Source organism: Bacillus rossius, chromosome 1 (assembly GCF_032445375.1).
Source record: "Bacillus rossius redtenbacheri isolate Brsri chromosome 1, Brsri_v3, whole genome shotgun sequence".
NCBI lineage: Eukaryota > Metazoa > Arthropoda > Insecta > Phasmatodea > Bacillidae > Bacillus > Bacillus rossius.
In genome coordinates, this window is record NC_086330.1 from 164810998 (window position 1) to 164825359 (window position 14362).

The window sequence follows — 14362 nt, forward strand, 5'->3', positions numbered from 1 at the left end:
AGGATTTTGCATTGTTCATGCCTTCTGCGTCTCCATGGCAACGGGCATCGCGCGGCAGTAGCGTACCCAAAAGGAGGGGCATGTATAATGAGCGGCGCAAGAGTGATCTGCCTGTAGACTGCCGTAGCGAAGTACGGGTACATCAGTTGTACGTTGCGTGCACGAGTCGGTAAACCATCGGTGCTATTCATTTTCTTTCCGGCACATTATACAGCATTGTAATAAATTTTCACTGAATTTTTTTTTATTTACCATTACTGTAAATGGGAGATGTGGCTTAATTTGTTTCCATTAGTATAGCCGTGCGATGCCGGGTCGGGCAACTAGTGTACTATAAGTTTGTGAAGGGGGAGGAAGTGGAGAAGGCGCGCGCCAGCCAGACGTGTGTAAGCCCTCACACCAGCCGCGGAGTGCGACACCGTCTAAGCGGTCGGTCGATATCCCTTGCAATTCAAGCTGAACCTTCTGCGCGAACAAACACCCGACCCTTCCCTGCTCGTCTCCACGTGGAACACTACGTCCTGGAGCGACGATACATACTGATTGTATAGGGCGTCGTCTGACCGGGCACACACGCGGTGCGCAGAGCTTCAGGAAATACAACGCGATTTCAAAACTACTCAAGATATCCGAGAGGGGCATGCTTACGAAAAGCATTTAAGAATCCGCTGAATACCTAAAAATACTTTTGAATTCTGATTAAGTTTTTAAACAGTATTTTTAGAATAGTTAAATTGGTTAAAAGACGTGATTTCAGAGTCATTTGTAGGCAAAAAACTACAAGTACAGATTCTTGAAAGTACTGCAAAACAACCAGCATTGCACCTCTCCCTTCATTTCTATGCCATATGATGTTAAGGTCACAGTTCAAGTTTCGCAGTTGTCCTGTGAACGACGAGAAGACTGCGTGCCAGTCCAGAGTCTTGCGCTTAGAGGCGACACCACGCTGGAAGAACCTACGAGCGTCGCGCTTATCATCCCGACACCTTTACACACATACTCCCAGACTATACGGGTCTCTTAAAGGCAAGCTGTGAAATGAAATGAAAGTGATAATAGGTGTGGACACTCGCGCGGCAATCCGCCGCCGTGATGTATGGTGTAGGGTACTAGCGTCTCAGGTAACTATTTATCATTTCATATTAATTTATACCTCTGAAGAGTGTATGTCTGCAGAGAATATAAGAACTGTTGTTTGCTATTTAAATTTAAAATGTATTATTAATGCGCAAAAATAATATATTTATATAGTTATTTGTTTGCCTTACAATTTATCTTCATATTCTTTACTGATTTTCCCCATTTCGAAATCACTCCGCGCTTTCGCCAAACTTGTAAATTAAACTATAATTTGCTGTTAATCACTCAGTTACTTAGGCAAGGACATTTTTGATTATTTTATAGTTAAAATTGGCATTCTAAGATAATACTTACGGAGGTAAAAATGGCGCCCAATGTAGAAGAAAAAATTTAAGAATATACAGTTCATTGTGAGTCACACAAATACCTGTAAGTAATTTCATTGATGCGATATGTTAAGAAAATCACATATAAAACCTTTTTACTTAAGCATTTCACAAATTTTTGCTCATATATGATAACAATCAATTCCTCAAAAAAAAAATTCCTTAGATATAGGCCTACTTACTCCACAATGGTAATAAGTTATATGAAATTAAACCATCAATGAATATTCGAGTATGGCGCCACACTAGTGATTGAATTTGTAACGAAACAAAATATGCAAGAAAGCTAAATATAACAATAAACTTATAGAGTAGGCCAATAATTTCAACAATAACCATAAAATTCAATAAATAACATGGCATGTGATACCAGACTTTTAATTTAATGTGGTGTTGAAAAGGGCATCAGTCAATTTTTGACGTGATAACGTCTTATAAATCGATGAACGCAGGGTGCACGCATGAAAAATTGTCACGTTCCGCCTGAGCCGAGCGTGCAAGAACCGGCCAACCACCGTGCGAGAAATCTTCTATAATATCAAACAAGTTAAAGCGGGATTTTTAAATAATTGTTCGTGATTATATTTAAACAAATTATTTAAATTAAATTTGCAAAGACTGTAAATAATATTTGAAAATTAAAAAGTATGCAATTTTTCATCAATGTTTTCTTATGACGTTATCACATATAATTATCATCCGTAAACCGTTTTTAAAGACAACCCCCTTTTTTTATATGATTTGTTATGAGGATTAATGTCGCTTTTAATATATTTGCCTACTAGTGCTGCATCAAATACAGGCCCTTTTCATGCAAAAAAAAGTACATCTAATCTTACGAAACATTACAACACTCAAGGAACATTTTCTTAAGGCTCTGTTTATTTTTTCTTCTGTTTTTCGTAATTAATTTTTAAGTGATATTTCTAAAACTTTAACTCAATACCTCCCTTGCTTTAGTTGTTGTGCTACAAACATTTTCAACAGATAGGCCTATACACTATGTAAATTATCTTGTGTTAAAAGTCGTGCAAGTGATGATAATTACGTACTATTACACGAAGTGAACGTATGTTGGAAATATTTGTGATAGAACCACAAATGAGAGGCATCGAAATACATTTTAAAAGCTTTTATATCAATGTATTGAGTAAATAAATGAGCGAGTGTAACTCAGTACACGTGATAGAAGTGAAACTTCTTTGGCAATTCTAACATTGACTCGTAATTATATCGTAAGAGGTAAAACGACAGAGAGAGAGAAAAAGAGATAAAGAAGACATTTTCTAAATAGTTCTAACACCATAAATAAAAACTGTGCGTGTTACTGCTTTTTCAAACAATTCTGCCATTTGGAACACACCAAATTTCTTAACGAAATATGAACTTCATAGCAGAAAATTCAGAAACTGTCTCAACAGCGCTATATACGCTGCTGGTTTAACAAGGAGAAACGCAAGCGCGCTGGTAGCAAATTAAAATTCAAGGCACTCACAGCTGTATGTATATGATACATCTTCTGAACAAAGATAATGCGCATACTCTCTGTCATTCTTTTGTTCATCTATCTCTACCGGTTCTTTTTTTTTTTTTTTTGTGGGGGTCGAATAATCGCACAGAGAGGAGAACGAAAACGAGTCCACCAACTTATATAGCATAGTTCTCTATATTACTTTGGCCGAGTACCCATTCTCTGTCCTTTTCTTTTTCAAAAAGTCTCACGACATTGTTTCAGGGTAAATGAAATGTTGCTCTGATCGGGCCCAGAGAAGCTTCAAGTGGTGGTGCTCACCCGGCGCGGCGAGGTAGTCGTGGCGCGGCGCCGGCTCGCCCGGCTCGGCCTTGAAGGCCTTGTAGAACACGCGCTCGTCGGCGTCCAGCAGCTCCTGCTTCACCGGCACGAAGCCCCGCAGCGCCGCCTCCGCCGCCGCCGAGTGGCCGCCCGCCTCCGTGTCGCTGCAGCTGTCGTTCAGGAACGGCGCCGCCGCCACCGGGCCTGCGTCACGCCGCGTCGTTCAACACAGGCGGAGCGCATGGGCAACTGCACTGCACGCGCCAACATGGCGGCCTTTCTTTACAAATATATCAGCTGTACTTGTTGGAGGTTCAATTGGAGAAAAATCTCAACTCATTATCAATACATTTGTGTTATGATGGTTCATTTTATAATTTTAATATATAGACTACATACATATTAGCCAGAAACATTTTTACCTAATTTTCTTTCCAACATCTTAACTAAAGACGTTAATTAAAGCAGACAAGAACAGTTGATACAAATGTAAACATATTGGTTTGTAAAAAAAAAACAGAAAAAAGGAAGAAAAATGGCTTCACGTCTGACGGCTAACGCTCCAACTGTTTCCTTTTCTAATTTCTGGGTTCAAGTCCTTTCAAACCACTCACCTCACACTCACCCCCCCCACCCCCCACCTCACACCGGACATTCAATCGAAACCCCTGGAACAGTGCGGATATGGTGCTCGACCGAGCCCGATAACGGTCCACGCTGATAGAAATTACGGATTTTTCAAAGAAGAATTAAACTGAAATCTACGAAGTATTGTTTGTAATCTCAGACAACTGATTCTTCGTGGAAATTACAGCTGATTCCGACTCCGAGTTTTTTTTTTTTTTGTAAACAGTGTAAACGCAAGCGTGGAAGGAAAATAAATAAGGTTTCTGCTGTATATTCAACAAGATTCTGAATGTTTTGTTAATATAACAAGATAGTCGTTGTTGATTCATGTTTAAATTACGTGTAACCACCATTCTTCGTACATTTAAGGTGAAAATTTTTAACAGCGCACGAGTGTTTAAATTACAGGCTCTTTGAAACCGTTTACAAAACGCATCTCTGCCCTTGAACCAATGTTTTTGGGCTTCCCGCAAACGTAGCTTGATGCACAATCACCATGTAGAATGTATACGCGCGGTAACGCAACCCTGTGCTTCCAACATACTCATGCACTCTGAAATGCATTGGCGATTTAAAATCGGTGAAATACGAAAATTTCGTTAAAAATACGTTGAAGACTGGCAAAATTTCAACTTTTACAACTAAAGTAAATAATAAATTAAGAATGCTTGCCTGTGAACTTAAAATAACTACACATGAAATATTTTAAGTGTGAGCAAATTAGATACTTGAACACATTATAACGTTAAAATTATATTTGCATGTCTGTAAGAAATGAGATCAGTCAAAAACGGCCGACTATTTCGACTTTAAATTAAAACATATTCTATATTAATAACCCTGGAGTTCATTTAGTTTTAAATTTTTTTTTAAATTTCTTAACTGTTCCAGTGATATGGCTGCACGAGTTTGTGACTCCACTAAATCTCGTGACCTTACTTTTGAGGGTGAAGCCAAAAGTTTAGCTCAAAGGGAAGATTTAATGTAAATGTATTATACCTAAGTGAATAAATTTATATGCAATAACTGTTCATCTTATCTGGATAAATAACTTATGGTAATTATTATGATATCGAGAACGAAGTTGCAAACATAGAAAGTACACAAATTTGTTTGAAACTAGTTGCCATAATCATAGGCGTGCGCAGGACTTCAGTATTGGTGGTGCCAGATTACACAACAGCCCTATTATTCACATACCCAAGCCTAAAGCGGGGGGTGGGGGGGTTCTCCCCCGGAAAAATTGGGATTTGAAAGCACAAAATGGTGCTATTTAAGGTGATTCCGAACAAAAAAATTAAATATACAGATGTAAAAATTTTAACATTTTTTATGACAAATTATGGCTTTGAACGTTTAATCGCCAGGAAAATTACTAAACCATTTACAGTTTTAAGCTTTGTTGAGCCATAAAGTAAATTGCACAAATTGTTTGCACGGAATTCATGCTGGTGGCTTTGAAAAACCGTACTTAGCCTACATGTTTTCTGAAGACGCCAAATAAATGCTAGAAAAAACATTCTCAAATGTTAAGTTTTAAAATCAACAAGTCAAGGGAGTTTTTGTAACATACCTCAAATATGTAAAATATTAAAATAATAAAAATACACAAATAAGAGTGGGCAAAAGTTTTAACTTTTAAAATACAACAAAAATGTTTTGTCGGCGACTGCATATAAGTCATTGAGTAATCATTTTCGGGACCCGGCTTTTTAATTTTAATCACCCATTTATACATCATACAGACAGATATATACAGAAATTAACGAACCATAACAACTGTCAACTGGTGAAAATAAAATAATTAATTAATGAGTGATCCACTTAACAAACACAGGCTGTACTCGTGTACTCATTAGAACAGTAAACTGATGAGTAAACAGTAAGAGTAAACACTACACAGTAGTGCTACCAGGCGGACGGCGGCTATTATTCCGTGCGCCTGCCGAGTGGAGTGAACAGTGGACACCGAGCGTGCATTCTATGTAATTCGAGGAGAACTAGGAGAAGTATTTACATTTCAGAAGTTTCGTAGCCGCGGCCCGCGTGTACAACACAAGTAATTTATTGCACCTGGCTTGTTTCCGTGTGTATAGTTGGTTCTATTGATAATTGATATACTGATAGTGTTATGAGCACATATCTGTAACTCGATACGATTGGAAAACATATTTTTTTTGGAAATAATACGGATTTTTGTAAGTATGTACGAGGGTTTTTTTTTTCAACCTCCGATCGGCTGTAATAAAAAAACGAGAATGAATTGGGAAATTATTTTAATCTCAAAAGAAACGTACATCTTTACTCTATTTTTCCACATAATCACCGTGCAGATTGAGGCATTTGTCGTACTGATGCACCAGCTTTCCAATACCCTCTGCATAAAATGATGCCTCCTGCCTATTCAGCCACGTTTTAACAGTGCCCTGCAGTGTGATTACAGTTTCATTTCTCCATGGCATGCCCATTAATCGATACCCTAATCGCTCTTACACGAATCGACACGTCTCGTAGTGTTTACCCCCTTACACCAACCATGTGGAGCGGCCAACTCACACCTCAGTTGAAGATGGGAAGTGTTTGATCACCCTCCTAACAGTCCGGATTTGGCACCGAGTGACTATCACCTTTTCCCCACGTTGAAAAAGTGGCTTGGAGGACGACGCTTCAACACCAATGATGAATTATTACAGCCGATCGGAGTTTGAAAAAAAAAAAATAACCCTCGTATTATTTCTGCTTGTAAAAAATAAAATAACTTTAACCCTAATGGTGGTGCCAAGGCACCTGTGGCACCTACCGTGCGCACGCCTATGGCCATAATCATTTTACACTTCTGTATAGCTTACAGAGTTTATTCCTCATCTCATGGTTTACAAAAAAACTTGTAACTACTTGTAGTATTTGTAATTAATAATAAATCAATACTATACCGGATAGTTAAAACCTATACCGACAAAACCAGACAGTTAATTACTTAAGAGAAAATAAGACGAAAACATATTTACAACTATTCCATAAGGTGATTACAAATGAATTATATGCTGTAAAAATAATATTTAAAAAATTTAATTTTAAATATCGAATACTGTTTACTGTTAGGAATTTACAAACATTTAATATGTCCTGTAATAAAGATCCTAACATTTCTAAAATAATCTGTAAAACATGTACGATGGAAAATTTAATATAAAAGTTTAGTGTTACAATACTACATGCAAAAAATGTTTGATTTGTGAAAATGTTTTAATGAGTTTTTCTTTTTCTTACAAGGTATAAGGTATAAGGTAAGGAGTATAAGGTAATTATTTTTCTGATACCTGTGTTTTATTTATTTCAAATTGGCATTTATTGGTAAAACTATTTACTCTATGGATACCTATAGTGGATATAATTTGTATACACTTCAATGCGAAATCAGTTATTATCACAGATAATTAAGCCGAAAAACTGTAGTTACTTAGATGAAGTACAAACTTGCAGGTTCGAGTGAATAATTTTTAACTTAAGTGCACTCATTTTTCACTCAATTGAAGCTAGCAAGACGCACTGGACCATAGTTTCAATAGCCAGGGAATGCTGGAAGCAGCGTGTGCCACTTGTTTGTGAGCGAAGCTGTACAGGGTAGTTGTCCAAGCTCGCGACATCGGAGCAGTGAGTCGCTTACGGTTGAAAACATCATCGGACGTCTGAAATGTCATTACATATCATTTCTGTCGCGATGGACACCAAGAAAAATGTGACTTATTCCACTAAATTTAGTTTTCACAGGATTTTTATTCTAATCCGTTTAAATCTTTAACCAAATCCATGGCTTAACGAAGCGGAAACGTCAGAAGGTTTTGATTGATTTTACAGCCTTAATAATAATCTCAGCATCAGCAGGTAGCTAAAGCCAATGAAATATACTACAATTGAAACCCGCAGGTTTCTGGTACCAGGTTGAATTCCACAAGCTTGTGTACAAGTGAGTATGTGTCTATTATGCACTTCCATATTTTACCTTCGGGCTGGATTTATTGTGATTGGATTATTTAAATTTTGTAAAGTTAATGGTTAATCGTCACATGAGGCATGTCAAAATAGTATGCATTCAAGACTCTCTCAAATTGTACGAGAATTATTAGCTCTCTGAGTGTAAATTAATAATTTTCAGTTGTTATGAGAAATATCTTGGCTAGTAAATTTTAGTACAGAGCAACAACAGCTGAACGGTCAAAGGACATTCTTGTCATTAAGACGAAAGAACAGCAGTCAGCGGATAGAAATTATTAATGTTCAATAAAACACATCGCTATGGAGACACGATACACACACATTCTTGATGTGTAACATCTTGGCTCTCGGTATACGACATTTGGTAGGAGTAATTTCGGTAATGGTACGGAAGTCGCATGGAACGTAAATGTTTAACCTCGTAACTGTCATATGTGGCGGATGGCGCAAACCAAAGTTCTCAAAGACAAAGAGAAACATTACATAAAATGTTTAATTAATTTCAAAATGATGGGCAGTATTTTAATAAAATTTATTGTCAAAAATTAGGACCAAAGCCGGAGTTTAAATTTTTTAATGTCGTTTTTGCTTTTATTAAGCCGTTTCATCATATAGTTTAAACTTTTGCTGTGCAAATCTTATGTTTCGACAGTCGACTTAGCTTCTCCGGCAGCGAATTCTAGTGGCGGGTGCGGAAACTACGTGTGATTCGCGTCAAGAAATGTATCTGAAAACACAATTTTCTTATCTTATTTACAGTGGGAATTAATTTGACGAATTCTACGTTAAATTTCGTGTCTGAGTTTCGTATTTTAAGTGCATTTGCACCCAAGCGAGTACTGAAAGACTTGCTCACCTTTTTTTTATTTTAAGTGAAACTTCTTTGTTGAGGAGATACAAATTTCGAGCGTTACGAAAATTACGATCGCATGAAGGCACGTGGTGGGAGAACCGGGTTGAGGAGGAGACGGAAGGGGAGAGGTATAAATGACGCAGCACACTAGCACACTTGTATGCTTGCGCACTCGCACACTTACACACTCCCACATTTGACAATAGCATACTCGCATGCGTACACAATTGCCTACTTTCATACTTGCACAATTGCATATTTGCATACTTGCACACTCGCATAATTGCGAAATAGTGAAATTTAGCGCTCGCATACTTGAATTTTTTTTATCTGTGACCTCAGCCTAAGAGAATTATTTTTCCTATACCTAATAATGTACTAAACAAGAAGCTTCACTTTTGTCGCGCGTGGACTCCACGCACACATTTTCTTTCTTTAAGTTGGTCTTGGCGAGTTATCCTCGTTGTGTCGAGACCAACATATTCGCAACTGCGCAGCTCGAATGAGCACTGCAGCCAAGTATTCGCCGCGGCTCGTGCAAACGCCGGGGTGTGCACGGCGGAAGGGAGGGAATCTTTGGAGACGCGCGGCGTCACGGACTGTAGGGAAGTCTGGGCCGTTGCCATGGAGACGCTCCTCCCCTTGACGCCCCCCACCCTAACCCCCTCCCCCTTCCCCAACCACTAGCACCGGGTCCACGTCTGATGAGGGAGGCCACAGAGATATATATATTCCTTCGCCAAGCAATGGAGGCCTGTGTGTTCGCTACACCCTTATAGAACATTCCCTTTGGTATCTTCACATAATGTTTTTTTTTTGAAAACGAAGCATTTAATAAAGTTATTTGACGTATTTTTAAATTGTTATTCTATATATACATAATTTAATTGAATATATTCCTCTGCATTAATTGATTGAATTACACTTTATGAAAGTTTCAGATGATTAAACGTTCACAAAATTCGAAAAAGGTTCGTATTACGATTGTTATGTGAATATTGAAAAATATGTAATACTTCTTCAGGCGCATTTTGAAAAAAATACGAGTGAATTTTTACGATGTACGCGCACTATGGAACGAAATTTTCTCAGAATGAAAAAAAAGTTGCATACAAATAACAATTATATATGTGCATTTAGATCTTAACTTTATTGATTGACACTGAATACTGGTCCATAAAATTAAACACCATTTATTTAATGTGAATATTAGTGATAGACTGTGTTTATAAACTTTTTCAAGCGTATTTTAAATGTATATTTATAAATGATGATAGATTATACTTATTTAGGCATATTATGAAAAATAATATTAAATAAATTTTAAAGATGCGCGTGCATCTTGCAATACAAATTGACAGAATTAAAAAAAGGCTACATACAAATAAAAATTATATATGTACTTTTAAATCATAAACTTAAGCAAGTGAAAGTTAATACTGGTCCATATCATTGCAAACCATATTTATTGTGAATATTCGTGATTGAAATTGTGTTTATAAACATTTCTAAGTGTATTTTCAAGTTTATTTATAAGAGTAAGGTTGTGTTTCCGTATTTATAACGAGGTCAAGTTGCTTGTAAGCTTCCATTGTTGCTGGCAGTGAGTGTCTGTGAAGATTTAGTAGTCTCCTGGCCGTTTTCATGGGAGTGTTTTTGAAATTATGTTACCGTTTATGTAAATTATTAGCATTATAAATTATTGCAATATTAAATAATAATTAATTATAATTAATAAATTAGACTAAAAATTCTAAATAGTTATTGATTTTCATTTTTATTTAAAATTTATCTCGATTACTTAACTAAATTAAATTTATACAAGTGTTTATACTAATATTAAATACTGAATATTAATTAAATTTTTAAATTGTATAGAATTTATGTTTTACACGCTGTATTTATTATATCACTCGAATCCTTTTATTATTTTATCTCTATTAATTATTTGCATTCAAAATTAAATCTAGTTTTTTATTGGTCAATTAAGTATAACTTCTAATGTGCGTGCATAAATCCACGCACCCATTTTTAAAAAATACATATTTTTTTGGCATTTTTAGATCAATTAGCTTTTCGAGGTCGAGCCTAGTCGATGTGGTTTATTAAATCACGTTTCGCTCTGAATTGCATTAGGCATCCTCAAAAATAGGGAATTAACTAGGTCCTGAAGATGCCTGCCGTATTACAGAGAAAAAGTTTGGTAAAATAAACTGTGTTTTTATAACGCTATTTGAGGCGTAGTTCTATATTGGTACTAATTATCAAGCAGCAGTGAAATGTGACTCCAATGGTCTGTAAAACCCTCGTGACAAGTCTTAAACACACGTCGTGTCATCGAGGTGCAAGGTGCAAGGTGCTTAATAGTTAACGCTGCTTTTCTGGTAGCATGAGAGCACGAAGGGTAGTCTATGTTTCAGGCATAAGTCGAAATATTATTGTTAACCTTTGACGCGTCACCGAAAGAAATCTCATCGGAAGGATTTTGTTAAATCTTATAGTATTTTGGACAAATTAAAAATTTTTTGAAAACATTCATAGAAGGTATGAGATGGCTGTGGTTTGTCGTTGCCTCTTGCAGCACAAAGTAGAATGGACAACACAAAAACCTTCCCCGGCCAGTAATTTATCTCACAACCCCCGAATAACCAGCCAGAAGTCTTTCACGCTGATACAAATTGGTCCATAGTGGCGTAGATCCACTAATATTAATTTCACAGTCAAAATAGTAGATACGTGAAACCAATAAATAATAGTTTTAAAAAACTTAAAAAAACAGGCTTTATATAGAAAACCGAACTAAAAAATACAAAATAAATTTTAATAATTTTAATTAAGAATAAAGTAAAAATTTTTAAATAAATATAAATTAATAATAGTGTTTACAAGGAAAAAAATGTATTTTATTTAAAAAAAGCTTGGGGTGCTTATTAAGATATATTATCGAAATGATAATCCTTCTACTCATATATGTCAATAAAATATCTATAACTATTGACACCATGCACCCCACGCTTTTTTTTAAATAAAATATATTTTTTTCTTATATACACTATTATTAATTTATATTTATTAAAAAAATTTACACCATTCTTAATTCAAATTTATTAAAAAAATTTTTTTAGTTTGGTTTTCTAAACAAAGCGTGTTTTTTAGTTTTTTTAAACTATTATTTATTTTCTACTTTTTAGTTTGATTTATTTATAATTTAAAGTGATACTTCTTTATCGACGTATGAAAGAAATTTTATAATAATGTAAAAAAACTTGATAGTTAATACATCAATTTACTATGAAAGTAGATTTAGAATAGATATTGGCTGCAGTTAAAATAAAATCGATAAATATTGTTTTATCTCAGAAGTGTCTCTAGATGTGGCTCAATTTTTTATTTATTACGTGACTTTACTATTAAAGTGAATTTGAGTAGATATTGGCTGCTTCTAAAATATATATCCAATATAGCGTGTTGAAGAACTACAGTACTCAATAATTTCAATATCCTGCTATGAAAATCAATATATTCGGGAAGTCATTGATGTTTATTATAAGTCAGCATATTTGATGGGTAACCATCCTTCGTTTGCAAATGTCTCACAAAAATTTTTCTCCCATTTGTTCCAGTCCGATTCCACTGTAAGTTTCATTTGCATGCAGTTGTACCAAACTACACTGGAATATTCTAAGAAATGTTTTAAAATTACTATTTTCTTTTTGTCTTCTTCGATTAGGAAACGTTCACATTCTTTGTTGAAATCTTTAATCCAAAGGTAAGCATTTGAGTTTCTGCCAGTGAATTTCTCAATCATAAAATCTTTTGCAATTTTCCCTAAATTTTGAGTTTCAGATATATTGTTTTTTTTTTCTTCAAGAAATTTTTCTAACAGTTTTCCTATTTTTTATTTGATCCACTAGGTATAGGTTCAGCACTTTTTGTTTTTTCCCTCAATTTCTTCCAGGTAAAAATTCTTAAACTGTAAGTTTTGCTCTCTATCCAAATATGTTTTTGATATATCATCTGTCAATCTTATCCATATTTTCCGTGTTTGATGTCTTTTATTTAATAATTTACTGACCTTGGCATAGTTTGGAGTATTTGTAACTGCTTGGTGTAGATTTGCTGATTGGTGTTCGAGTGGAATTTCAAAAATCTGCCCATCAGGTGTAGCTATTGAGGTTATGCATATGGTGTTTGATTTCCCATCTTCTGTTGGTTTCACAGCAAAATCAAACCTCAATTTTTCCATGTTTCGTGAAATATTTGCAGAAAATGTTGTTTTATAATAATGTTTTACTCTTGGTTATTTGGTAAAATGAAACAAAGACGTAATTGGGTTTCTCTATTTAACGAAAGAAACAACATTTAAAGCCCTTATTTCAGTTTTATTCTTCATATTTTTACAAATATAGATAATATTTTCTTCAAGAAAGTATATTGTTCACAATAATCATAACCCACTCTCAATTTTCATTTAATTAAATGTCACAATATTTAGTAGGCTTTGTTTATATCACACCAAAGACAAACTGAAAGAAAAGAGTTCGCACATGAGCGAAATGGTTTTCTGTAGGCCTACATATATGTCTTTGTTTTATTTGACCGATTAAATAAATTGACAGAAATCTTATTTTGCAAATTGATTAATGGAATAATCTTATCAAATTAGTGTATTGTTATCGGTCCTCGATAAATCTACAAAGTTTCAATGAAATCTGGCCGTTTAAAGTGGGTCAAAATCGCACCCAAAGGAGTCGGTTACAAACATACAAACAAACATACAGGTGAAGCTACATAATATAAAGCGTGTCAAAAAGTAGGCCACTGTCAAAGATACGAATTTAAGTATCTAGTAGATTATAAGTATTTCATGCAATTTAAGACAAAAGTGTCTTCTATCGAGGAAGCAATTACCGAATAAAAATTGTTAATTTTCGATAAAAACACATAGCTATCGAGACACGATACGCTTTTTTTTACACGCTTTATATTGGCTGCTGCCACACATAACCTTCCACCATATTGCATGTGATTGGACAATTTAATTTTTTTTAATAATATTATTGGCATGGTTGTCTTCCTGAGCGTGTCAAAAGTACATATGGCCAAAGGAGAACGCCGTTCCAAGTGTATGACGGCATGCGCTCCAGGCTCTCTCAGAACAATGAAGCAGGTTTGCAGTGAATAGCCCGCATCGCCGGCAGGTTTGGCCAGCCCTGCGGCCTGCTCCCGTGGTCAGGCCTCGCGACGTGGACACCCCTGCCTCGCGAGAGCTCCTGGGCACGGGGGCGGTTATTGAACAGCGTGGATCTCGGCGGAGCAGGGTCGCTGGGTTAAGACGATGGAGGGGAGGGAGTAGTGCAAGTTATAGCCCTTCACGACGTCTTGCAAACTCCCAGTCTGCCAACCCTCCTATTGGGTCTGCAGCTCCATACCCCCTACAAAGTTTCCCCCATCCTAGCGTCTAGTCCGAAGTTTCGTTAGCGCTCTTCAAAAACTAAGGCACATCTCAGACATGGGAAAACATTCGCAGACGTCTTATTGGTGCAATTATGGGGGCCGTTATTCCAAGACGTTCCGGTAAGATAACGAATAAGCAGTGCCTTGTTTGGAATAAAACCAAAAAATAAC

General features: G+C 35.9%; 1 protein-coding gene across 1 annotated transcript in view; it reads right to left on the reverse strand.

Annotated features, from left to right (window-relative positions):
• The window catches only part of LOC134538821 (LIM homeobox transcription factor 1-alpha-like), a 189568-nt gene that overhangs the window by 6209 nt on the left and 168997 nt on the right, over nt 1-14362 (reverse strand). Inside the window, exon 8 of the mRNA XM_063380378.1 lies at nt 3259-3462. Within this exon, the coding sequence (XP_063236448.1) occupies nt 3259-3462 (204 nt within the window). The remainder of the gene's footprint in view (nt 1-3258; nt 3463-14362) is intronic.